This window comes from Poromitra crassiceps, assembly GCF_964638095.1.
Source record: "Poromitra crassiceps genome assembly, chromosome: 13".
Lineage (NCBI taxonomy): Eukaryota > Metazoa > Chordata > Actinopteri > Beryciformes > Melamphaidae > Poromitra > Poromitra crassiceps.
Window position 1 is genome coordinate 41,012,376 of NC_139644.1, and position 25,111 is coordinate 41,037,486.

At 44.8% G+C, this 25,111-nt stretch overlaps 2 protein-coding genes across 3 annotated transcripts in view; one reads left to right on the forward strand and one right to left on the reverse strand.

The window, feature by feature from the left end:
* Nucleotides 1-25,111, forward strand: part of LOC310788563 (trinucleotide repeat-containing gene 6A protein-like) — a gene marked incomplete at its 5' end in the record, with an annotated part of 42,510 nt that overhangs the window by 9,976 nt on the left and 7,423 nt on the right. The window contains 15 exons of the mRNA XM_083650096.1: nt 1,749-1,988; nt 2,105-2,256; nt 2,406-2,483; nt 13,341-13,508; nt 16,916-17,071; nt 17,271-17,390; nt 18,341-18,478; nt 18,847-18,933; nt 19,406-19,580; nt 20,044-20,184; nt 20,967-21,137; nt 21,925-22,065; nt 22,453-22,560; nt 23,204-23,419; nt 24,836-24,921. Coding sequence (XP_083506222.1) covers nt 1,749-1,988; nt 2,105-2,256; nt 2,406-2,483; nt 13,341-13,508; nt 16,916-17,071; nt 17,271-17,390; nt 18,341-18,478; nt 18,847-18,933; nt 19,406-19,580; nt 20,044-20,184; nt 20,967-21,137; nt 21,925-22,065; nt 22,453-22,560; nt 23,204-23,419; nt 24,836-24,921 — 2,177 coding nt within the window. The remainder of the gene's footprint in view (nt 1-1,748; nt 1,989-2,104; nt 2,257-2,405; nt 2,484-13,340; nt 13,509-16,915; nt 17,072-17,270; nt 17,391-18,340; nt 18,479-18,846; nt 18,934-19,405; nt 19,581-20,043; nt 20,185-20,966; nt 21,138-21,924; nt 22,066-22,452; nt 22,561-23,203; nt 23,420-24,835; nt 24,922-25,111) is intronic.
* Nucleotides 4,878-11,037, reverse strand: LOC310788135 (uncharacterized protein). 2 transcript variants are annotated; one of them, XR_014553292.1, is made up of 3 exons: nt 10,249-11,037; nt 9,198-9,677; nt 4,878-9,008 (listed from the first exon to the last, which is right to left on the reverse strand). XR_014553292.1 is itself a non-coding variant. In XM_083649645.1 (3 exons), the coding sequence occupies exons 1-3, from the start codon at nt 10,841-10,843 to the stop codon at nt 9,194-9,196; spliced, it is 927 nt and encodes a 308-aa protein (XP_083505771.1). In that variant the 5' UTR covers nt 10,844-11,037; the 3' UTR covers nt 4,878-9,193. The 2 variants fall into 2 exon arrangements, 1 of the variants encoding a protein (XP_083505771.1); XM_083649645.1 differs by having other exon boundaries at nt 4,878-9,356; nt 9,509-9,677.

Below are 25,111 nucleotides of genomic sequence, written 5' to 3' on the forward strand. Positions count from 1 at the left end.
CTTCTGTGCGTTTGCCTGTCAAGGTGTGTATGACTTCCTGTGTGTGTGTGTGTGTGTGTGTGTGTGTGTGCGCGCATGCAAGCATGCCCAGTCACATGAGGGACACTGGAGCTCAAAGCCGCCCCATGATCTGTCCTATTTATAAGGGGAGGTATCCCTGGCATCCCCCCCCCCCCCTCCAGTGGCAGGACTGGGTGGTCAGCTGTAAGAGGAGCCCTCTGAACAGTGTGCGCACACACACACAAGAGTTAAAGTAAACAAAACTTACATAAGCAACTTGATGTGGGGTTCCCATGGATGTGAGCAGGGGTCTCTCTCTCTCCAGGACCTCTGTTCTCTGACTCCAGCACACAGCAAAAACAATTAAAACACGTAGCTTGTAGCATCCTAGTTATCAATATTAAAGTGTGGGGTCTGAGACATGGATTTCAGACATTAAGGTCGCTTTCACATATAAGCTGTTTGGTCCGCCTTAAACGTGCCAGAGTTTGGGGTGGTGTGAAAGCGCAAACGAACTCTCGGGCGGAACAAACAAGCGAACTCTGGTCCGCTTGAAAATGTAGGTTCGCTTCCAAGTGAACCCTGCGGTTTGTTTGTTGTGTGAAAGCAAACCGGACTAAACACAAGAGCAAATAGGAAGCGCCAGTGCATCTGATGCACTCAACATGAGTAGAAGACGGTAGAAGGGAGCAAAACAAACACTGCGGCGCGCATACAGTACCTGCACGCCGCGTGACGTACGTCGTCATAACATTCAACAACACATCGTTGTCTCTCGCCGGGCTTGCCTTCTCCTTTGGTACGTAGCCTACTGCCTCGCTCGTCTCATCTGCAGAATGAAATGTTCAACAGCTGGCTGCCTCATCTGCTGCTCATATTGGGCACATTCTTGTCAAATATTTATTTGATAGTAACTGCAAAGTAAAACCAGAAATCCCAATATCGCAGGTGGTGTTGCTCCATGGTTTGTGTTTTGCAGATTCACTTGTGTTGTTCAGTCAGCCCTCAGCCAGGCAAGAAGCCTGCTGAAGAGGAGAGATTTCTGTCCAATAGACGAGTCAGTGACTGTTTCGGTGCACTTGTGACAAATTGCTGTGTGAAAGCGAACCGGAGCAAATGAGAATTGCAACAATGTTGAAACTTCACCCCCCCCCCCCGACTCGCACCGAGTCCACCAGCTTATGTGTGAAAGCGACCTTATATGTTTAAACGTTGCAATGCGATATCACCTTCACCTGTCAAGCTGTTACATGACCCACTTATGGGTCCACCTTGAACACCTGATTTGATCTGTGGTCTGAGCATTCATCCTTGCAATACATGACTTGAAAGCAAGAAGGCACCAAAGAGACGAGTTCAAGAAATTCATTCTATGAATTAATTCTACCTTGCATCTTCCTGCGTCTTATTTTAGCTACCTGGCTTAAACAGTTTGACCTAGTAGTGTGAAGAAAGAAAAGGTTTATCCTCAAATGTTGTCTCCCTGTCCCCAGCTAAAAAATAGAGATTTTATAAACTGCTATTAGATTGGAGAGGGTGGTTATTGGTTAATAGTAAAGATAATTAGCTGGTAACAAACAAATAATCAATCAAGCAATCAATCACTACTACTGTGGACAAGTGGTTAGGTGAAGACTTTCACTTTTTAGACCAGCTTTAAAAAGGATAATTTCAGCCCTGTGATGGTTACTCAAATGGCTTCTGCCTCTCTTCTACTGCCTCCCCCTCCTCCCTCTGTCTCCCTCCAGGCTGGGGAGAGTCCTACACCCAGCAGAAGGAGAGCGCGTCATGGGGTGAGCCTTCCGCCGGGCCGCCGGTGAGCATGGACAACGGCACGTCCACCTGGGGCAACAAGCCCAAGGACAGCAACTCCACCTGGGACGAGCCCAGCAGCCGGGACAGCAGGGACAGCCGGGACACCAGGGACAGCCGGGAGTCTGGACCCGGATGGGGAAGCCAGCAGCATAAGTCCACACACGCACACGCAGGTCGGCACACGCATCATATATCTCATCGCTTACATTCAATGAACCATAGGGATGCACAGACCACAGAGAAGTCACCAGCTTGTACTCAAGAATGTCCCTCTCCCTCCCTCCTGCAGGCCCCAAGCCCATGGAGACATGGTGCAGCGAGGAGGGCTCCAGCTGGGAGCCGGAGGAGGAGGTGGAGATCGGCATGTGGAGCAACAGCCAGCAGGACAACCGGTCCCACGAGCAGAACACCTGGAACTACAAGCATAAAGCCCCCAACAAGGTGCCACTCGCCTCAGCTCTCACTCTCTCTCTCACCGATATACTTGAAGAGTTTCATTCCAAAGCATGAGTCAAAAGGGCCACCTAGAAGTTGGAACAGGCAGGAGACACCATGCTCATGCTCGACTTGTCTGGTCTGCTGTGTTTCAGATGAACAAACCAGTCAACAAGCAGGACGAACCCTGGATGAAACCCTTTATCAACCAGTTCAACAACATGAACTTCCCCGTAAGTCCGGTCTCAGCCATTTGATCTCCCCTCTCTCTCTCTCTCTCTCCTTCCTCTTTCAAATCATCATCTTCAAACGGCCATATAGCTGGTGGCATCTATGGAACTTTTGATAACGTTGCCGTGGAAATGAGTGCCGGTGTTTGAGTACCGGATCTTCTCACCCTGCTAGATGCGCTCGGGGTCCGCCACTATAGATGACGTTAAACTCTCACAACATTAATTTTCAAAAAGTAAGGCTCATGTTTATGAGAAATGGTCCTGTACACTTGAATCATGTTTGTACGATTCATATTTGCATTAATGTTCCCAAATGTCTGATAACATCAGTAACCTTGTTGGCTAATCTAAACCTGTCGGGACATATTTCGCGCACGTTAATCCCACACGCCCGGCGTACAGCCGATCCCAGTGCATGCACGATCCGATCTGGTCGGCGAGCAGATATTATACCCACGCCGGTCCAGAAACCTAATCTGTTCCCATAGCGAAGGAATAATTTGGCCAAACGGCACAGTGGCAATTGTGTTGACCAAACCAACTATTACAGAAATAGTGGCCGATATAGACCGTTTCACTGGCAAACATTGCAACAGGAAGTGAACTAGGGTTAATTGAGGATATTGATGTAGTCAAGTTGAAACTGTCTATGGAGTGTAAAGGTACAGCAGCAAACCATCCCAACCCAATTCACAATAGGCCTTATCTATAAATGGTGAGAAGAGCGCCAGTTCCGCATCACCTTATATCATCTTGAATAGGTAAACCACAAGAGATATGCCGGTAGATGTGATAAATCATAACTTTGTTTGATGCATGCGCTAGGCATATTGAAAACACATACACATGTTCAATACTTTACAAATTAGACCAAATAAATGCATTTAGGCAGAGCTAACAGGCTATGTAATTGCTTGTGAACAATATACACATTTTAAATAATGATGATTTGGGGGTGGAACACACCAGGATTGGCAAAAGCCCAATCCAGTCCCCAGAATTGTCAAATAAAATCATCGACATGCTACTATGACCCGCCTCTCAACCTGCCATCTCAGACAAGTTATGTTTTCAGTCTGAAACGGACTCTGACCCACGCGCCACTATGGGTTCAGTTCGACTTTAAAGGTCCCAATTCGTGCAGCTGTAACCTCTTAAAAACGTGTGTCTCTGGTCCATAAAACATGATTCTGGATTAATTTGTCGAAAATATAGCAACCCCGTTTGTTGTGACGGAGTTCTCACTTCCTCATCTCGTCGCTTCCCAAGAACGGTCTGTTTCTATAATATATTCAGAACTAACAGTTCCCATTGGCCGCTGAGGGAGAGCCCGCCCCAGGCTCCCAGCGGCCAATCAGATTAGCGTCTGTGGACCAGCACGCTAGGTTGCGAGTTATCGTTAACTTAACGGTTACTACGCTAAAGAGGACATCTCAAAATGCCTAGACTTACCGAATGCACCTCTGCAGTTGCTGGATCACATACAGTTGGCGTCGCTCCAGCTAGAAGTGTTAATTTTGTGGCTATAGACAAAATGGTGCAGGTAGCTTGTGTGAGAGAGACCCGCGCAGTATGCGTGAGGAAGCTCGTGACGTCCCAATTCCCCTCTGGGCAAACGAAGCGTTTAGGGGTGTGGCTTGGAGGAGACTGCAGGGGGAAGCTGGATATAGGCCGTGTTGGGACCCATGAAAAAGTGCTTAGAAAATGAGTTTCGTTCCCATGTCATGGGCACTACTCATTCAATGCATTTTTTCATAGACAATACCCTTCTGGACTTTGGGTTAAAAGTTCTACTCATAATATCCTGCAGTATTTTGTCACAAGCCAGAAATGTATAAACAGTTTATAACCAAAAAACGAAAATCTTGTGCTGCTGTTTTTGCTTGTAAAATGTGTTTTTGGCAACACAAAATCTTTCTCAAATGTCATAAATGCTAAAATGCATATACTTAACATCTGAAACAAGTATTGGTGCCTTTAGTTTACTCATATGTGAATTTAGATCATGAAATGTAGCATATTTGTTAAAGAATATGCTTCAACTTAAGTGTTTGCCACACAGTACAATGAAACCTCCACAGTAAATTGTGCCAAAAGCTTATGTTTCATACATAAAAAATGTCTCAACCTACTGTGTAATGAAAGGTAGAAAAGAAAATCAGGGCACCTTGGACCAAAATGGCAGAAAATCTATCAAAATGTTACCACGCCCCCTAAATTGGAATAATGCAAAAAATGGACAAGACTAAAAATTAAAGTACTAGAGGTCAGAATTATTACAACATATGGTATGAAACATTTATTCAAGTACCACAAAGTGTCACAGCATCTGTCATTTGTACACCCCCCCCCCCCCCCCCCCCGCCAAGGAAATATATGAAAATACAAAATAGCATACAAATGCATCACAATAAAACCTTCTGTTGGCTGTGTAAGTAGTCTGTGCTGTTTGCATTTATGCATTGCATTTAACTGGATGTAGGCAGTGTGGCAATTCTTTAACAATTTAATAATTCTTGAACAAAACAAGTAGTAGGCCTACATAGTAACATGTTGGGTTACTCATCCCTATCACTTTCATCAGAGTCATCATCCCATGTACCTCTTTCTTCTGTTTCCTTTGACACATTTTCACAGTCCTGGCAGTGACATAAATCAGTGCAAGACAGTTTTGCAGACATGCATGAACATCTTCCAGTTTCACATTTGCTTTTTTTACAATTACAGTGGACTACCTGCAACACACTATCAGGGGCAGGATTTCTAGTCATCCATGTTACTGTTAACTCCCCATCCTCCATGCCCCATCCATTGCCAATGGGTGAAGGAGCACACATCCTACTAGTCAGAGAACGTCTCATCACTGCTGCTTGGTAGTTTGCCCTTTTGCAATGTTGGTGGAGAGCATCACTTGTTGGGGGAATGGACAGTTCTGGCAAAGCTGATGATGCCGTACAAAATGATTTGTACCTTGCATCGTTCACGTTTTTGGCAGATGATTGGCCATACAGGTGGCACACATATTTGCTCAGTGTGTTGAAAGTTGACTGGTCAAGGTTAAAACTGCTGCCAAGATTTGTGAACCCAGTCAGGTATTCTTCTTTCTGGCAAGCAAGAGAAAATGTCTTCCCTTTGCCCTTGCCATGAAAGGCACTGGTCGAGTCACAACCTGTGAAGGTATGGATGCCAATGAGTGCAGAACAAACACTGGTGCCAAGAGCTGCTGACACCTTAGCCACATCAATGATCCTCGTTCTGTTGCCTACTCCTGTGAAGAAATACAAGCTACACTGTAAATCTTTCTGCAGACTTACAGCAATCACTGCCACGTCAGTATCGGGGCTTTTGATGACTACAGTTTGGTGTTCTTGTGCAGCATGCTGTGCATGTACAAATACCCTAGTGTCATATTCCTCATGGTCACATGTCAGTTCTTGAACAGCAGTGACAGTTTGTGAACCCTCTTTTACGGAAACACAGTGACACAGTTCTCCATGTGCTATGTACAAGCTGAGGTCCCTGCCCAAAATGGTGAGGTCAGCATCTCGCCATGCAACATAGAGGAATTCTGCCAGTTCTGCTTTGTTTGTTCCATCTGATAGAAACTTTTTCCATTGCGTTGGTGCCTTTTGATCCCGTCCATAGATTTGCACCCGTTGTGTACCGACCCCAGCCCTACGTGACCGCTCTAGGTTCTTAATGCTAATTTTTGGATACTGGTCAATGACAAAGTCTATCCGTGTACACTTGTGCTGCAGAGCTAATTTGAGCACATACTGTAGTACGTTTTCAGCCAATTCTCCAAAGGTAGCCGGTTTGGAACGAATGGCTTGAATGACTGCCATGCCATCGAAGAGAATAGCTCCATCTGACGGAACTTGTTGAACTAAGCAGTCTTTGTCTTTGTTCTCCAATATATTCATCAGAGCTGATTTGTTTGTTTTAGCTAGTGACCCGTCAGTACTGGCTAAAGGATATGAAACCGTTCCCAAGGAGTAGGACAGAACTTCCCTCAGGTCTATCTTTCTAGTTTGACCAACAATGAGTAGTCTGGAGAACAGTTTCTTGTCAGCACGCAGAATCACATCTTTGCCTGCTGCAGATTTCTTCTTTGTCTTTGCCTGGTCACTGAAGGTCTTCAGTTTTTGTGCCTTGATGGGGGCGAAAATGTCGACTGATTTTGACAACAGTCTTTGGTCCAAAAAGACTTTGACAGCTTCTTCACCTCTTTCTTGTGCTGCAAGCAAATCATTCTTGACATCTTCAGCTGCTACTGTCCCTGAGCTAAGACAAACAATGCCATCTTGGTGTATGTCAAATGGGTTCAGCATAGAATCTATGGTGGAACTTATTCTGGTCACAGCATTTTCATCGGCATGAATCCGTGTTTGGTCCAGATCTTTTCGTCTCCGTGTTTCAGGAGATTTACCAGCCATTGACTCACATTGTCTAGCTATGGCAGCTCTTTCATGTTGTGACAATATCCAGCGAGACACTGCAGCCCGATTCAGTGTTATCCCTGTCCAGCCACCCTTTGTCTTGGAATCTCTATTGCATGTTTGCTCAATAGCCTGGTCACAAGCAATGGAGGCAAATCCATGGGCACTTTGACGTTGGACAGTCCACTGGCCTTTTACACTGAGGTCTTTGTGACAAGAAGGATGTGTGAGAGGCAAATTGACCATTTCCAGCCAGTATGAAGGCAAATACCTAGCATAGTTTACACGGTCGTAAGCAAAAAACCATGCCATCATCAGGCGCACTGTTGACAGGTGAAGCTGCCAGTCTGATTCACGTGTTGCTCTCACAAACAGCAGTAGTATTTGTACCATGTCAATGTATGAACTCCAGAAGGCAAACGTTGGGTTTTCTGCACTTCTCGTTTCCACAAAGACGGCATACTTTGAACACATTTTGTCAAAGTTCTCATTTGCACACAAAACATCCATTGTTCTGTCTGGGAAAGCGTCTTTGATCTCAGTGATGACAGCCATGCACTCATCTCTCTCCTCTGGTGTTAATGAGTCTAGGAATGTGCTGAATCTGGCACGTTGCAGACTCTCATACATAAGTTTGTGTGCCCTCATGCTGCGGTTGTAATGATGACCACTGATCACACCATTGATGGATCCTTGGGCAACGACTTCAGACTCGATGAGTATGTCTTGCAGTCCTGCATCACCAAATCTTTTTCCTAAAATGCCTAGGAAGGACATGCATGTATGAAACTCACCTAGTCTAACCACAAGACGCTTTGTCAACTCATCATCTTTCCAGCGGATTTGCTGAGCTTTGGCATATATAGCTTGGTCAAAAACTAACACTACATGGTCCAGTTCTAGCTGATCAGCAAGTTCAACACTTCGCTTCAGAATAGTGTTAACTGTTGACATCTCTGTCGGTGAAGCCTCAATGACTGGAAGATAATACAGTGCTGACTTAGGTAGAGTGGCATCACTTTGTAGCATTGTGTGGAAACCTGTCCAGCCTGGTACTGTACATGCTTCAGCATCTGTGTTCTTCACTAAAACATATGCCAGTTCTGTTTTGGCAGCAGACACAGTGTTCAACCTGTACGTTTCCACCTGCAATGGAACACTTTCATCCTGAAGCAAGTTCTGTGGCCCTTGTCTTTTAGTCTGTGGATAGTGTTGTAGCGGGATGCTAGGAGGTGCTTTGAATGTGTAAACTGACTTCGGCAGTGGCTGTCTGTCTGGTCTAGACATTGTTTCAACAACAGAACTTTGTACCATAATGCCATTTGTATGGTGAGTAGTTCCACGACCTGACAGTGTCTCCTCCCCAAAATCGATGTTATCCCACACCAGTATGGTTGGTGCCTTCTTTGAGAACCCCTTAGGGATTTTGTCTCTGCCCTCTAGAAGTTGTAGTGACGCTAGGCTAGTGTCTAGACTGACAACTGTGTTCCATGAAGCACAGTGTCCTAATCTGTTCAGTAGTGACAGAACATTGGATGAACCTGTTAAATGGCGAACAGTTAGACCAAGACACAGTGACTTAGGCGTCTGCTTCCGACCTTTAGAAGCAAGATACACAATGTCTTGACAAACAGATAAAACTTTTAGGTTCACATCTTCAGGAATATCAACATAATGGTCTAGTGTTGGTTCCTCTGTTGCACCTATAATCCAGGAAATCACATTGAATAGTTCAACTGGCACAACAGATTTTGCGTCAGAAACATTCAAATCCTCTGCTGTGGGAGGCCAGGGGCATTTCATCCCGGGAGTTTCATTCACAAGTCTCTTCAATATCAGTCCTGCACTGTACAGTGTCCTTGTGTGCTCTGTAGTTTGTCCAGATGTGTGTTCATTGTCACTTTCAGCTTGGCTTACCTCGGTTGACTCAGTTGTTGTCGTGTCTGATGGATGCGGTAGCCTGTCTAACAGTGTATCTGCTGATAATGTTTCAACAAAAACCAGTTCGGAGATGTTGCGCGTTGCAGGGCTGTGAAACACCAGCTGGGGGAAATCACGGGCCAACCGCTTTTTCAGTTTATCCTGCCTGCAACATGAAAATATAGAAAAAGACGAGCACAAATGTATAAATAAAGGGATTTTTTTCACAATGACAAACAAATACATTTAAACATACTGTCAGCCTTTCTTGTGAGCGAATAAATCAATAAAATGGAAACTTTTCAGTATGAAAGAGGTTCTTTTTTATTTACTGAACTGTCAAGGACACAGTTACCTGTAGTCTGAAGCATCAATATCCTCATTCTTCTTAACGATGTCTATGAATTTCTTCCTTAGTTGGTTCATTTTCAGGATTTCTTGTTTATCGATAATCCTTTGACGGATGACTCGTTCGCAGAATATCTTGTAGCTGGCAGCAAAGGGTTGTTCATTTCTGAAAACACACACACGCAGACAAAAAAATACTTAACATGTGCAAAGAGGTCTGCTGTCAACATTGTATCTAAAGACAGACAAAATAGTATTTGTTGTAGGTCAAAGCCTTACTTTTGAAATGTGCAGTGTTAATGCAATGTAATAACTCACACTTCATCTGTGGTTGCAGTATGTGTTGCCGTAGACTTTGACAAGGACCTTGTGTATTCTCTGTAACAGGACCTGTGGTAACGCACTTCCAGAGACACACAGTCTTTGTCTTTGATATGCAAAAGAACGCTAGAGTCTTCCTTCTTCTCAGCAGCCTTCCGCAACTGGCCTGAAAACAAAAAAAAGTTATAATCAGCTTTACTGTCAAATCACACATTTTATAATAAAAAAAAAGTGGGTGACATTTGTTTTTGTATCTTTTATCCATTGTATTGTTATTACAAGAAAAAAGAGGTGGGGGGGGCAAGGAGATCAAGGCAATAAAATAAAATGCTCCCTCTCTCTCTCTCTCTGTGTGTGTGTGTGTGTGTGTGTGTGTGTGTGTGTGTGTGTGTGTTGGTTTGGGGGCTGTAAATAACACAGTGAACAATGGGCCAGCTGGCACTTGTGACCTGCCCCCCCTTGGTGTTTCAGTCTCTGTTCTGTAGATACACATTTTTTTTATCAATGATAAGTAATATAATATAATATATAAATCAACTACATCACAAGACCACCGCCTTTTCTGCCTGTCTATCTGCACACTTCCTTGTTCCATGTTTTTCAGTCCCGTGTGTGTGTGTGTGTGTGTGTGTGTGTGTGTGTGTGTGTGTGTGTGTGTGTGTGTGTGTGTGTGTGTGTGTGTGTGTGTGTGTGTGTGTGTGAGATAGAGAGAGAGAGAGAGGGGGGGGGTCGCTTACCTGCAGACACTGTCTCTGCTTGTGAAAGTTGATCCTTCTTCCGTTTTCCACCAACAGTAATATATTTGTCCACCTTTTTACAAATGATGCAGATGGCTGGAAGGACAGGGCCAGCAGAACGGACGGGCAAACCTGTCCGAGACCGAAGTTTCTTTCGGGGGGTTTCAGACGTGGCTCCGTCGGGGCCGATGCTGTCCGAGGCTGCGGCTGCATCTGGTTCTTCTTCTCCCCCCCCCTGCACCATCTGTGTGCAGCGTTTCTCAGCCAAACCCAAACGTCTTTTACAAATAAAGCGACGGTAACACGTCGCGTGAAATCCAGCGTCCTCGGGAACATGGTCAAAATCCACGTCCACGCAATGTTTAAAAGTTTCAGCGATAACTTTACTATCGCCGTCCAGACAAAGCCACTGTTTGACGACAGACCTGTAAGTGTCCCACCTTGTCTGGGTAAAATCCTGCACGTCCTCATTCTGTACTGACAAAAAGTGCATATAGCATCGTTTGGAGTCCTTTGATTCCCGGCTTTTACGCACTTTTTTCCGCTGTTTTGGTTTCTTTTTCCCCTCTTCGCTGCTTGAACTGGTGGTCGCCATGGCTCTAATGTTATTACGGCAAGGGAATAAAGCGGCTACGCGATTGGTCCACGTGACCAAAACCACACCACTCCCCTTGCACAGATTAGTACGCCTAGTAAGAAATAGTGCCGTCTTTGACCACTGATTAAAAAAATACTGCAGGATAACACGAGTAGAACTTTTTTATTTGTACTTTCTACCTATAGATCTCTTTTATGGAGAAAAAAGTGTGTAGTGCCCCTGCCGTGGGAACGGAACTAAACGAAAATGCTAGTCACAATATGGCCTAATAGGGACAAATCCAACTGTGGCAGTTCTGAGCTTGTGACCACTCATTACAGGGAGGGCTGACAGCAGTATATATGCATTTACAAGTAAAAACAGCTTTTGCACGGAATGGGACCTTTAAATGTACCGTAAATTCCGGACTATAAGCCGCACCTTTTTTCCCGTTTTTTGGCCTTTTTTGGCCCCTGCGGCTTATATAACAGTGCGGCTTATCTATGGATTTTTTCAAAAAAAAAAAAAAAAAATCTCTCTTTTTTAGCACTCTTTCTAACTATAAAGCCACTTCTGTTTTAATTTCCTCTCTTGCCCTCTTTTCACCACACTGTATGACACTGTATGACACTGTATGACACTGTGTGCACTGTAAATAACAACACAGGTGGTGTTGTGTTATGTTGTTTTGTTGAAATGTTAATAAATGGGAGCATTACATATGGTAATTAAACATTAAAACACAAAAAAAAAAAAAAAAAAAAAACATTAACTCATTGAGTGCCAGCCACTTTTGGAGAACGGACGCTCCCAGTGCCAGAGTTTCAGAGCGTTTTCAGTGATTTCTCGAGGCCCACAGAATATTGTGTGATATTACTATGTAAACACTGAACACGCACAAAGAACGATGAGACTCTATTCTATCATCTGCAAAAAAAAGTTTATTGATCCCATTTTCCGTTCTTTAGTTATGAGCCGGAGAAGATAGCTTGATTCATCCAAAAATAGCAATTTTTTTCTAGAAGCTGAGATAATTGGCCTTTTGTGAAATTAATCATTTCAAGCACATCACTGACTCTGAAGCTAATCTTTTCTAATGTAGTCACACCTCAAAAATAATTTCCTTCAATAAAACAGTTTAGGCCAGGGAATTTTGTTTGGCAGAATAATATTTTTAGCTACAACCAGCAGCGCTGGCCCCTGCGTGCGCTGCTGGTTGCAGCTTCTTGCTGGTTTTGATTTGCTGCTGGTGGGTATCGGATATTCTGGCTTGCGTTTGTCAATCCTGTCCTGCTGCCTGGGTCTGTCTGGGTGTTGTGTGTGTGCTGCTCTGCGTGCCCCCTCCCCCCCCCCCCGCCCCGCCCCGCCTCGCCTCGCCTCAACTGCACACTCCTCCTCCTGTCTGTGGTGGCTCTCTGCTGAGTTTGCTGTGCGCACAGTGAAGGGTGCGGAACAGCCAGGCTTTTTTACAGCGTTCCGCGTGTGTTTGTCACCGGCAACGATGCTTCCAGTTGAGAATAATAACTCCACGGTGTGGATGTGCAGATGTGCTGTCGCAACCGACACAGAGCGGCTCAATTGTGGGAGCAGATTGGCTGCTGCAGGCACAGCTGCAGTAACGTGCTTCAGCATATCGATGCATACGGATGCGATGCGATTTCCGTTTCCATAACGACTTCTTCTTTGTTTTTTCCTTGCCTTTCTGTTATGTGGAGAGCACTGTCGCCACCTAAGGGTTCTGTAAAATAGGTTATAGACCTCCAATAGCTACAATAGTTGTACCAGAGATGTATCAGGGATTGATCCACGTCCCACCGTCAAAAAACGCAATTGACGACAACCGTCGTCATTGGCACTCTACGTCAGTATTTGAATTGACGACAGCTGTCGTCATTGGCATTCAATGAGTTAAAACACCCGCGGCTTATAGTCCGGTGCGGCTTATATAAGAAAAAAATAGTCAACTTTGAAGGTGCGGCTTATACACCGGTGCGCCTTATAGTCCGGAATTTACGGTAGATGAAAACTCATGCTAGTCATTAGCTCACAAGCTTGCTTACCAAACCAGCACAGCAGGCTGCAACAAAGTTGACAAAACCACACTTGCACATGATTAGAATTTCAAGTTATTTGTATTTTAATGTTCAAAACCTGTCAAACAATACGACCCGAGTCCACTTCAACCTGCTGTCGTGATGCTTGGTTGTGTCACGCCAATATCCAGCACATTTCCTTTGACACAGTGATATTTAATGTAGTGTCTGAAATGCTGTTTGGTCGTTGCCCATATAGTTCACTATATGATCAGCTAAACACTACATGGGGAATAGTGAGTGAGGTAATGATCAGCTTTTGGCTCATGCATTATTCACAGAAGAAACAGCATATTGGGTGTAATGAGGTATCATCAGAAACTGTCTGTTATAAAAAGCACACTTGTTCATGCACAGGGATGTGTTTTACATTCTCCAGCCTTGACCTCCCTGATAGTAACTGTGTGTTTCCCCCCTCGCAGAGAGACTCTCCTGACGACTCCATGAAGGCAGGAGGAGGGATGGTGCAGGACAAGCGCATGGAGGTGGGCGGCATGGGAGACTACAACGGAGTGATGGGCAAGAACCCCGGCTCCCGTCACCAGCTCCACAAGGAGTCTCCCATGGATCGCAGCCCTTACTATGACAAGGTACGCTGCAAAACCCTGCTTTACTGCTTACTTTGACAAGGTACACTGCAAAACCCTGCTTTACTGCTTACTATGACAAGGTACGCAGCAAAACCCTGCTTTCCTGCCAGCCAAAATGCCTCAGAGGTAGGGCTGGGCGATATGGCAAAAATATCATATCACAAATTCTTTTCAGGCAGGATCCCGAATCCGATCCACGATCTCATCACGATTCTTTTTCGTGTTGGTTAGAGACTATTTTGCAAGTTACTGAACGGTACAACTAGGGCCGAGCGATATGGACCAAAAATCATAATCTGTATTTTTAGGCTGAATGGCGATGCATATCTTGGTATTTTGTAGGGGTGGGGTAAAAAATCGATACACCATAGTATCGCGATATTTTGCCTGACGATATTGTATCGATATTTGGACGCCAAGTATCGATATTGCATTTGTTTTTTTTGTTTTTTTGCAGGCCATGCCAGGCCACCGGGCTACTATAAACTTTAGTTCCAAGGCCAGCAGTAAACAAACGGTAGCATATTTTTATTTTGTTTTAACAGTAACAGTTTTGTCATAACAGTAATTTACAAATTCCCCAGTTACTGAATGGGCTGCACAAGATGTTTTGTGTAAGTGAAGTTGCATTGTTCAAAAACGACCTAAGTACAGTAGTCCACACACACATCCAGTTAAGGTGGACTGTAAGTAGACTGTAACAAACAGTTCAGTTTGTCAGGTGCATGCAACTATGACATGACTTTTTGAAAGTTGTTGGTCTGTCTACTTGACAATGTTGCTGCAATAAAATGGTTGAAGTCAGATGTACAGACTGAAAAAAAAATCTTATATAAACCAGATGTTGACAAAGTATTCCTTTGGTGACATCATTTGCAGTTGAAAAAGTAAGAAATCGTAATATATCGAAATGTCGCAATATTTAATATATCGCAATATTCAATATATCGCAATATCGGCGATATCGCAATGCTATCGTATCGTGACTCAAGTATCGTTTTAGTATCGTATCGTGGGCATCTGGTGATTCCCACCCCTAGTATTTTGTACAAAGTGGGCTAAATGTACAGTTCTAAGTAGGGGTGTCACGATACACTCAGTTCACGATACGATACGTATCACGATACTGGGTTCACGATAACGATACGATACGATACGATTTTAACAATATTTTTTTAAACTTGAATAATGACAATATATGACTGGAAAAGTAGTATTTTATTTGAAATGCACAAATACAAAACATGCTGTTGTGGGAAATTGTTATTACAATAACAACTAGAAAAAACATGAGATTGGAGATAAGGCTTATCTTGAAATAGAATGAGTTACACCGTCACTTAGATTTACTTTGAACTAAAAGGTTTCTCAGCAGTATAAATTCTCATTATGCATCTTCAGTTTTTCTTCAAACTCAAACAACAAGACTTTTCTTAGTCTATTTTTTATGCATCTTCAGTTTTTCCTGTCAAGTAAACAGTTTTGCCAGAAACTCAATTGAATGGTTTCTCTCCTGTATAACTTCTCATGTGTCTCTTCAGAGACTTGTTCAACTGAACTACTTTCCACACATTGAACTTCAACAAACAAAGACGTTTCTTTGTCTACTTTTGAAAAAAAAAAAAAAAAAAAAAAAAAAAAATTTTTTTTTTTTTTTTTTTCACGATATGAGATTTCATCTCAACGATACATATCGTGACGTTTTACTATCGCGAAATTTCGTGGGACGATATATTGTGACACCCCTAGTTCTAAGGCAATGCCACGTGTGAGATGTCGCAAGCACTTTTATTAAAACAACTGACTTTTGGCTTTCACAAAATATTGACGCAATGAGATTTTTGATCAATAATCATCAGTAATGTGGATATATAATGACTTAGTGGGTAAAGGCAAATAATAGAACAGCTAGAAGAGTCTGATAAGTTCCGAAAATTACATCACTTTACTGTAATGCAGCCTTTAAGACAACACTTGTGCCATATCACGATATTACAATATCCAAAATCTAAGATGATATAATAACCATAATGTTGCCCAGCCCTATTCGGAGGCATACGTCTGTTCTGTTCTACTCTACCAAAAAAAAAAATCTGATTTTTCTGAGACAATATCCGAGGTCTAACACATCAGCAGTTCACCACAATTTGAGAAACGGAGGCTTGGCGAATCTCTGCTCCAGCCTGGTGCTGATAAGGTTAGGTGTAGAGTCGAAGAGGGTCATTTCAGCCATGTTGTGCTCGCCACCTCCAATGTCTGGCTGCTCTATAGTGCCCCACAGTGGTGCTTCTGACACATTGCAAAGATACTGCTGTGCACACACTGTGGAGGCGATGGTTTTGTTACTTGTCTGCATGAGAAGAATGAGCGATACATCGACTTATCACTCATCATGAAGGCTTAGGAATTATGTTGATGCAGCAAAAACAAAGTGACTCCACAAAGTAAGGTGCTTTGTTGTTGATAACAGTGACAACAGACTGTTTTGTTAGCGATTTGATAAGTGACAACAGTCTGTTGATTTCTTAGTGATTTGATAAGTAATAATAATAATAATAATAATAATACATAAGTTTTATATAGCGCTTTTCTGGGGAACTCAAAGACGCTTTACAATACATAGAAAAGTAATACAGTAAACAAACTAAATGACAAGAACAAATACAGATACAAAACAAATACAAATCAATAGATTGCAGAGATGGAATGGTGGTTAGAGGTAAAAGTCAGATATTGTAGGCTGTTTTGAAGAGGTGTTGATTTGTTAGTGATTTGACAAGTGACAACAGTCTGTTGATTTGTTAGTGATTTGATAAGTGACAACAGACTGTTGATTTGTTAGTGATTTGATAAGTGACAACAGTCTGTTGATTTGTTAGTGATTTGATAAGTGACAACAGACTGTTGATTTGTTAGTGATTTGATAAGTGACAACAGACTGTTGATTTGTTAGTGATTTGATAAGTGACAACAGACTGTTGATTTGTTAGTGATTTGATAAGTGACAACAGTCTGTTGATTTGTTAGTGATTTGATGCTTTGTTGTTGATAAGTGACAACAATCTGTTGATGTGTTAGTGATTTGGGATCTTGCTATATGATTGATTACCCTTTGTTGTCTTTTAAAAAGTGCTTTTGTTTGGCTTGGCCTCGCCTGTAGGTGGCGCTTAACGCTGCTTGTCTCTTCCTCCTGATTCTGCCTCTCTTCCTCTACCTTGAGTTTCTGCTCCCTTCTTCCTGCCCTCTTCTGGTTTACCATTACTGTGGCTTCTTCTCCATTGCAACCTCTGCTTTCTTTTGTTATTTCTTTCTTTCTCTCTCTTTCTGCGGCTGCCGTGCTTGCTGTGCCCTTCCTCTGTGCTTGCCGTGATGTCCGTCCTCTGCGCCGCCCGGCTTTGCTACCGCAGATGTCAATTTCCCACTCTGCTTACGATAGCCCCGCCTCTGAGGAGCACTCCTCCAATCAAAGCATGAGCTTCCCCCCGTCCAACTTTGCTCAGCCTATCCCCTGTCTCGACTCCGGGCCGGCTCCCGCCCGCTCTAACCCCGGGGCCGCTCGGCAGGTGAGTGTGAGAGGATGGGCTTGTTCTTCTGCGTCATTGTCGCCTGCATAATATCACATGTGCCGTTCTGTCCCAATTGTTGTTTTGGTGTTTTTTAACAAGTCATGATAACAGTTCAATTAAGTTTTGTTTTTTTTACATTGTGAAAACAATTGCTCAGTTTGTGTGACACATGCGTTTGTGTGACATGTCTCCACAGAATGTAAACCCCATGTTGGGTGGCAGTAGCATAGCACAGGGCCGAGGCGGCCCCCAGCCCCAGGTCCCCCCTCAACCCAACCTCCGCAACCAAGTGCCTCCACCCATCCTGCCCTCTCAGGTAAAACACACACACCTCCACCCATCCTGCCCTCTCAGGTAAAACACACACACACCTCCACCCATCCTGCCCTCTCGAAAACACACACACACCTCCACCCATCCTGCCCTCTCAGGTAAAACACACACACACCTCCACCCACCCTGCCCTCTGAGGTAAAAGTCCCATCTCCTCTCCCTCTTTATGCCTCCGCCAGCGATAGCCAGGCCGGAGGCATTAAGGACTCGGGTTGTCCGTCCGACCGATGTTCGTTGACGCGATATCCAGAGGAGCGCCTCGACGGAATTTCATCAAATTTGCCTCAAACGTCGACTTAAACTCGAGGATGAAATGATTACAGTACATTTTGGTGGTCAAAGTTCAAGGTCACTGTAACCTCTCGAATGCCATTTTAAAGTTTATTAACGCGATATCTCAGGAACGCCTTGATGGAATATCTTCAAATTTGCTTCAAACGTCCACTTGCACTCAAAGGATGAACTGAATACTGAAGAAGGAAATCTCTTGCGCTTCAGCTCCCCCACGGAGGGAGGTCGGTGCTTCTCAGAACAGGAGGATATCACAGCAAAGGAAGAATCTGGAGCACACGGGTCACTGGTGTCTTCATCAGGGTAAAGAAAAAACTGATGAAGACGCGTTGCGTCGAAACGTTGGTGCACTTAGCCCATTAAAGAAACCTTCTCACCAGTGACCCGTGTGCTCCAGATTCTTCCTTTGTTGTGATGAACTGAATACATTTTGGTGGTCAAAGTTCAAGGTTACTGTGACACGTACTGTATTTTAGGAGTCTGGACAGACATGGATGCAAACTGCAACTTGACTTGTTGGCGAAGGCATGCAACCGCGAGGCGGTTATTTGTAGTCCATCTGATGTGCGTTAACATTGTATTTGAAAAGTTGAATGGCGTTGGACGAACTAAAAAACAACACCACCTTCTTGTCCGGTCCAGGTCCCTCCATCCCTGTTGAAATACCCCGGAGGTAACGGAGGTCTGAACCCTCTGTTTGGCCCTCAGCAGGTGGCTGTCCTCAACCAACTCTCCCAGCTCAACCAGCTGTCTCAGCTCAACCAGATCAACCAGTTACAGGTAGAGGTCCACACACACACACGCACGCGCGCACACACACACACACACACACACACACACACACACACACACACACACATCAGGGTTTTGCATCTATTGAGTATATGTGGGCAGCCTACCCAGATGACATTGACAGCTAAATAAGTAAGACGGTACATTTTGGTTTTAGATTTGTATCAGACGCTGAGCTGCCATGATCCATACTTGATGTTTTTCATCAATCATAGGTTTGTAAAGAACAAAGAGTTGAATGCCATCAAGCAGAGGAAACATGATAGAGAACTCCAAGAACCATAGTTCACATCAGCAAGCTGCTTTGTCAAAGTGTTACTTAACTGGTTCTTCCTTTTGTCTCCGCCCCTGGGCAGCGTCTCCTCCTCCAGCAGCAGCAGCAGCAGCAGCAGCAGAAAGCTCAGAGCCAGCGAGCCATGTCTGTGGGACGACAGACTGAACAGGTGTGTGTGTGTGTGTGTGTGTGTGTTAGAGCCATGTCTGTGGGACGACAGACTGAACAGGTGTGTGTGTGTGTGTGTGTTAGAGCCCTGTCTGTGGGACGACAGACTGAACAGGTGTGTGTGAGTGTGTTAATGTCTGTTCCTACGCAGGTCTGAATAATTTAGGAATGCCTGGAAAAGTCTGGAAAATGTTGTAGTTCACGTCCGATACATACACATAATTCTACCTTTTATGTTGTACAGCCACAATAATATTGAACACCAGACAACATTTTCAAAATAAATCAAGGTCCTGGAAAAAGTATGTACATTTTTTAATTGAAAATGTGTAAGAACCCTGTAATGTCTCTGCATCTCCCCGTCTGTCCCCTCGGTGCAAACGTTTTTACGTCGGGTCGCAGAAGTGTCTCCCCCTCCTTGTCGTCGTTCTATTGGTTGTGGTTGCTCTTTAACTCCTCCCCTCCATCCTCAGACTCGTCCTATTGGCTCGTCCCCGTCGATGATGCAGCCGCCGCGGCACCTGGACCCCTCCCTGCTGAAACAGGCCCCGCCCCATAAACCCTACCTGGACAACTACATGTCCCACAATGCCGCTGACATGCAGAAGGACCCCGCCCCCCTCGGCTCTTTCAGCAACTTCCCTTTAGGTAGGCAGCTAGCCACTAATCAAGGTGATTCAAATTAACATCACTAGATTGATTATTTTATTCACTTATCAACCAAACGTCCTGGGAATTTGTCTTACTGTGCTCAAGGAGGACATCTCACATGTCTCATATCACATGTCTCATATCTCATCTCAGGTGTACATACACAATATCACCCCATACAATACCAATTATAATAAGCAGTAATTAAATGCACCAATAATTCAGGCTAGTTTGTAATCTCCCTCTTCCGTCCCCTCTTTCTTTGGCTCTCCCTCTCTCCTGCTCGGTGTCTCTCGTCTCTCTTGGCCATCTTCTCTCTCTTTCGTCATTGACTCTCCCTCCCTCTCTTCTGTCATTCACTCTTCCTCCCACTCTTCCGTCATTGGCTCTTCCTCCCTCCCACTCTTCCGTCATTGGCTCTTCCTCCCTCCCACTCTTCCGTCATTGGCCCTCCCTCTAGGCTTGAACTCTAACCTGAATGTACCCCTGGACATGGGTGGCGGTGGTAGCAGTGGTGGAGCTGTGAGCTACAAGGAGCCGCCCCAGTCCAGGATGAAGAAACTTTGGGCTACTGACCCTCTGGAGCAGAACAGCAAACCTGGTGCGGAAGGGCGTCTGTGTGTGTGTGTGTGTGTGTGTGTGTGTGTGTGTGTGTGTGTGTGTGTGTGTGTGTAGTATAGCAGTGGTTGTCAAGCTTTCAAGTCAAGGACCCCTAAACTGACACAAATTAGACCACAGACCAACCCCCACCCCCATCTGATTGTTTTATTACAGAAAGTGTATGGAACCATGACCAAAACAGTCATACATTGCCATTGTTACTTATGGTTGGAATTATAGTGAACATAAAGTATTCCCTATTTTGGGCGTCCCCAGATCCCACTTTGAACCACTGTAGTAAACCCTAACCCGGATGACATAAAGGTTCCCTACAAGCCAAAGAGCAGTAACTGTACAGTGAACATGAGAATAAGACTTGTAAATTAATCTCAGTGAACGTGAAGACTTGTAAATTAATCTCAGTGAACGTGAAGACTTGTAAATTAATCTCAGTGAACGTGAAGACTTGTAAATTAATCTCAGTGAACGTGAGAATAAGACTCAACTACAGACTACAGTCCACTTCATACAGAAGTGTTCACTTCATACAGAAGTGGACTGTAGATTATTTAGTAGATTTTATTGGCCTAGTTGTTGTTAGTATTAATGATCTGAACTCTAGTCATGACCTGTGATGACTTTGAGAAAGCTTTAGAAAGGATTTGCATGGGTTGTGTTGAGACGGTGTTCTGACAATTTTCTGCTATTCCGTCCTAATCTGTGTATGTATGTGTGTCCCACAGGTGCTATGTCCTAATGTGTGTATGTATGTGTGTCCCACAGGTGCTATGTCGTCTGGGCTGCGTCTGGAGGACTCTCCCTTCTACGACTTCCTGTCTCCTGGCCCCTCCCCCCTGAGTCCTCCCGGCCAATCAATGGGCTCGGTGGGTGATGGCTGGCCCCCCCGTGCCAACTCCCCCCCTCTCCATGGAAACACTGTCACCTGGCCCCCAGGTACACAAAAAACAAACACACACACACACACGGAACCAATCACCACAACATACACCACACAGATAAACATGGGTCGCTAGGATAAGACAGGGAATCCATAGTTCATTGCCATTAAGCTGCTTTTTGGTGCAGACTTATAAAAGTATACACTAAGGATGGAACCATGTCAAAATTCAATGCGTCACAATACACAAATGTACAATGAGATGCTTGACCATCACTATTTCACAAGTTCTGCATCCAAATGATTTATGATTTCCACTTTGTAACGGCTTGTGCTTTATATTCTAGCAAGTCAGTGTGATCAATGCACAGTCAAGACTGTTGTCATTAAACTATTGAACTGCTTTATCGTGTGACTTTATCGAACCGGGAAACCCATATCGTTTTAGCAAATCATATTGTGAGATACAGTAGTTGCAATGTCCATCATAAAAAAAAAATCTCACCCCACAGGGTAAACCCCCCCCCACACACACGCACCCACACACCCCACACACGCACACACACACCCCACACACACACACACACACACTCACACACGCACACACACACCCCACACACGCACACACACACACCCCACAGGCTCCATCTCATCCAACCCATGACAGGGTACATGTTATCACCCCACAGGTTTCCTTGAAATTCTCAGCAAGCTAAATAAAAGATAAAGAGCAACGTTTTGTCAAACTGTGCACCATTTACCTGCTGTAAAGCCCCTTAACTGACAATAGTCTTGTCTTTGAGAAGCCGCTATTGCTAACTGTGTGTGTGCGTGTGTCTGCAGAGTTCCGGCCCGGGGAGCCTTGGAAAGGTTACCCCAATATTGACCCTGAGACTGACCCCTATGTGACCCCCGGCAGTGTCATCAACAACCTCTCCATCAACACCGTCCGCGACACAGACCACCTCAGGGACAGGAACAACGGTACACCCCAACTATAAACACACACACACACACACACACACACACACACACACACACACACACACACACACACACACACACAGACCACCTCAGGGACAGGAACAACGGTACACCCCAACTATAAACACGCACACACTCACTCTCACTCTCACACACACACACACACACACACACACACACACACACACACAGACCACCTCAGGGACAGGAACAACGGTACAGCCCAACTATAAACACGCACACACTCACCCATGCACTCTCTCACACACACACACACACACACACACACACACACACACACACACACACACACACACACACACACACACACACACACACACAGACAGACACACAGAAAGCACTCACTGTTCCCTCTTGCTCTCTCAGGGCCATCCTCATCACTGAACACCACGATGCCTTCTAACAGTGCCTGGTCATCCATTCGTGCCTCCAGCCACAGCGGTTCCCTCACCAGTACAGCACAAAGCACTTCAGGTACACATTCCATGTCTGGAGTAGTTGTTGAGTTTATATTTGAGCTTGTCCATCTTCTTCTCCTTCCTCCTCCTACATCTCTGTCCAAATCTTCTTGATGGACACCAGTTAGACGGGGGGGGGGATCTATTTATATTGTGCTTATTCAGCTCTGAGCGACTGGGTGAGTGCACCAGTAAAAACTACAGAGAGATGAAAGGAGTTTTGCAGTTTGAGTGCAGTGAGTTATCTTCCTCAAACCTAGAAAAAAAATGCTTTTCTTCTGAATAAGGTTCTCTCTTCCTCCTCCTTTTTCAGTCCTACAGGCCTTAAATACCCCTTAAAGTCATGTTGGCCCCACTATGGCGATGTCACATATCACAAAAAGGTGCCCTGCATCGAAACGTTAGTCAATGAATAAATAAAAATGTATACACTTGATCCGTGTGCTCCAGTGTCTTTGGATCTCCTCCGAAGCCTCTCCTCCACGGTGCCTAACGTGCCTTGGTGGAGCTATGCACCACCAAGCGCCCTCTAGATTTGTGTTAGAAGAATCATATATGCTGCTAGACATTTTGTCAAATGTTTCCCGGATGACATGAGAATGAGAACGGACGTGAAGAGTGGCCACTATAAAGGTGTTACTTTGCCCCTCCCCTTGCAGCCAGACCCAGCGAGTCCAAGTGGTCTCCCGGCGGCGGCTCTGTGTCCAACTCCTCCCTGGCCCACGAGCTGTGGAAGGTCCCCCTGCCTCCCAAGGCCCCCTCCAGACCCCCGCCCGGCCTCACCGGCCAGAAGCCCAGCTCGGCCTCCTCCGGCTGGGACGCCTCCGCCCTGAGGCTCGGGGGCTGGGGCTCCACTGAGTCCAGATACACACCTGGTGAGGGCAGAGGGAGATGCACACACACACACACACACAAGTTGAACAGGTTTAACAGGATAAAACACACTTTTATACATTTTGTAAACGCGATATCTCAGGAACGCCTTGACGGAATTTCTTCCAATTTGGCTCAAACGTCGACTTGCATACAAGAATGAACTGATTAGATTTTGGTGATCAAAGGTCAAGGTCACTGTAACCTCTCGAACGCCATTTTAAACCTTGTTGACGTGATATCTCAGGAACGCCTTGATGGAATATCTTCGAATTTGCCTCAAACGTCCACTTGGACTCAAGGATGAACTGAATACATTTTGGTGGTCAAAGTTCAAGGTTACTGTGACATCGCGACCGCTCGTTGACGTGATATCTCAGGAACGCCTTGACGGAATTTCATCTAATTTGCCTCAAACGGCCACATTTTGGTGGTCAAAGGTCAAGGTCACTGTAGTCTCTCTCCCCAGGCTCAAATATTATGTTGAATCGCTGCGCTCGGCATACTACATAAATGAGCCTTCACAGCCACCGCTGGTATTTGAGGGCGGGTCTAGGGGGCGTTGAAATTGAATGAGTGACAGGTCGTAGCGCCAATGAGAGAGTGGTTCGAAAAATGGGCTGCGCCTCCCGTACCGTCACTGATCGCAAAATCGTTACTGATTGGTGAAGGCTGAATCCACCACTGGCCAATCACTGGTCAAGTGAACGGTTCACTTCCTACACCACCTGGCTGAAGGGATCGTCCCAGACCCAGAGAGAGATCTGCAGCATGCAGTAACGTAGTGCATCAGTGTAAGAACTCTCATGGGTCTGGTGTTGAGACTAAGGTCACTGACTTCACCAATGCCATTTTCAAGCTCTGTAACGTCATATCTCAGTAACACCTTGACGTAGTGTATGTTTATAACTCAGTACGTTTACATGCACAGTTAAGTGGAGCTATGGTTATAGCTTGATTAGGCTGTTTACTCAGACTACTGTCCTTATCATGCACGGGTGGGAAATCGATTTTCTGATGGAATCATGTTGCCTCCGCTACGATAGGTGCACTCTTTCCCTGCAGGCTCCGCCAATTCTAACAACTGGTCCCTTAATAATGCAGCTATTTTATTTAAGAAAATATGATATAATTATACAAACGTTTCCCCTCAAAACGATCACTTCTGGCCCATATAATAGTGTGGCAGTGTGTTTATGTTTATAACTGTCCAGACTGTGTGTATAACTGTCCACACTGTGTGTATAACTGTCCACACTGTGTGTATAACTGTCCACACTGTGTTTATAACTGTCCACACTGTGTGTATAACTGTCCACACTGTGTTTATAACTGTCCACACTGTGTTTATAACTGTCCACACTGTGTGTATAACTGTCCACACTGTGTTTATAACTGTCCACACTGTGTATCGGCAGGCTCCAGCTGGGGCGATAGCAGCAGCAGCAGCAGCAGCTCAGGGAGACCCACCCAATGGCTAGTTCTGAAGAATCTCACACCTCAGGTACTAAGATACACACACAATCACACACAAGCCTCTTCTAAACATGAAGTCTGGATCATGTCCGGCTAGCCAGAGCAGGATATTTTCCGGTTTTACCTTTCTAGACATGAGGAGTCTGTGTTTAGAAACAGCTGGAAATGGTCCGTATTCTCTCTGCCAGTGGGCGGGGGGAGGGGGTGCGGTAGCATGT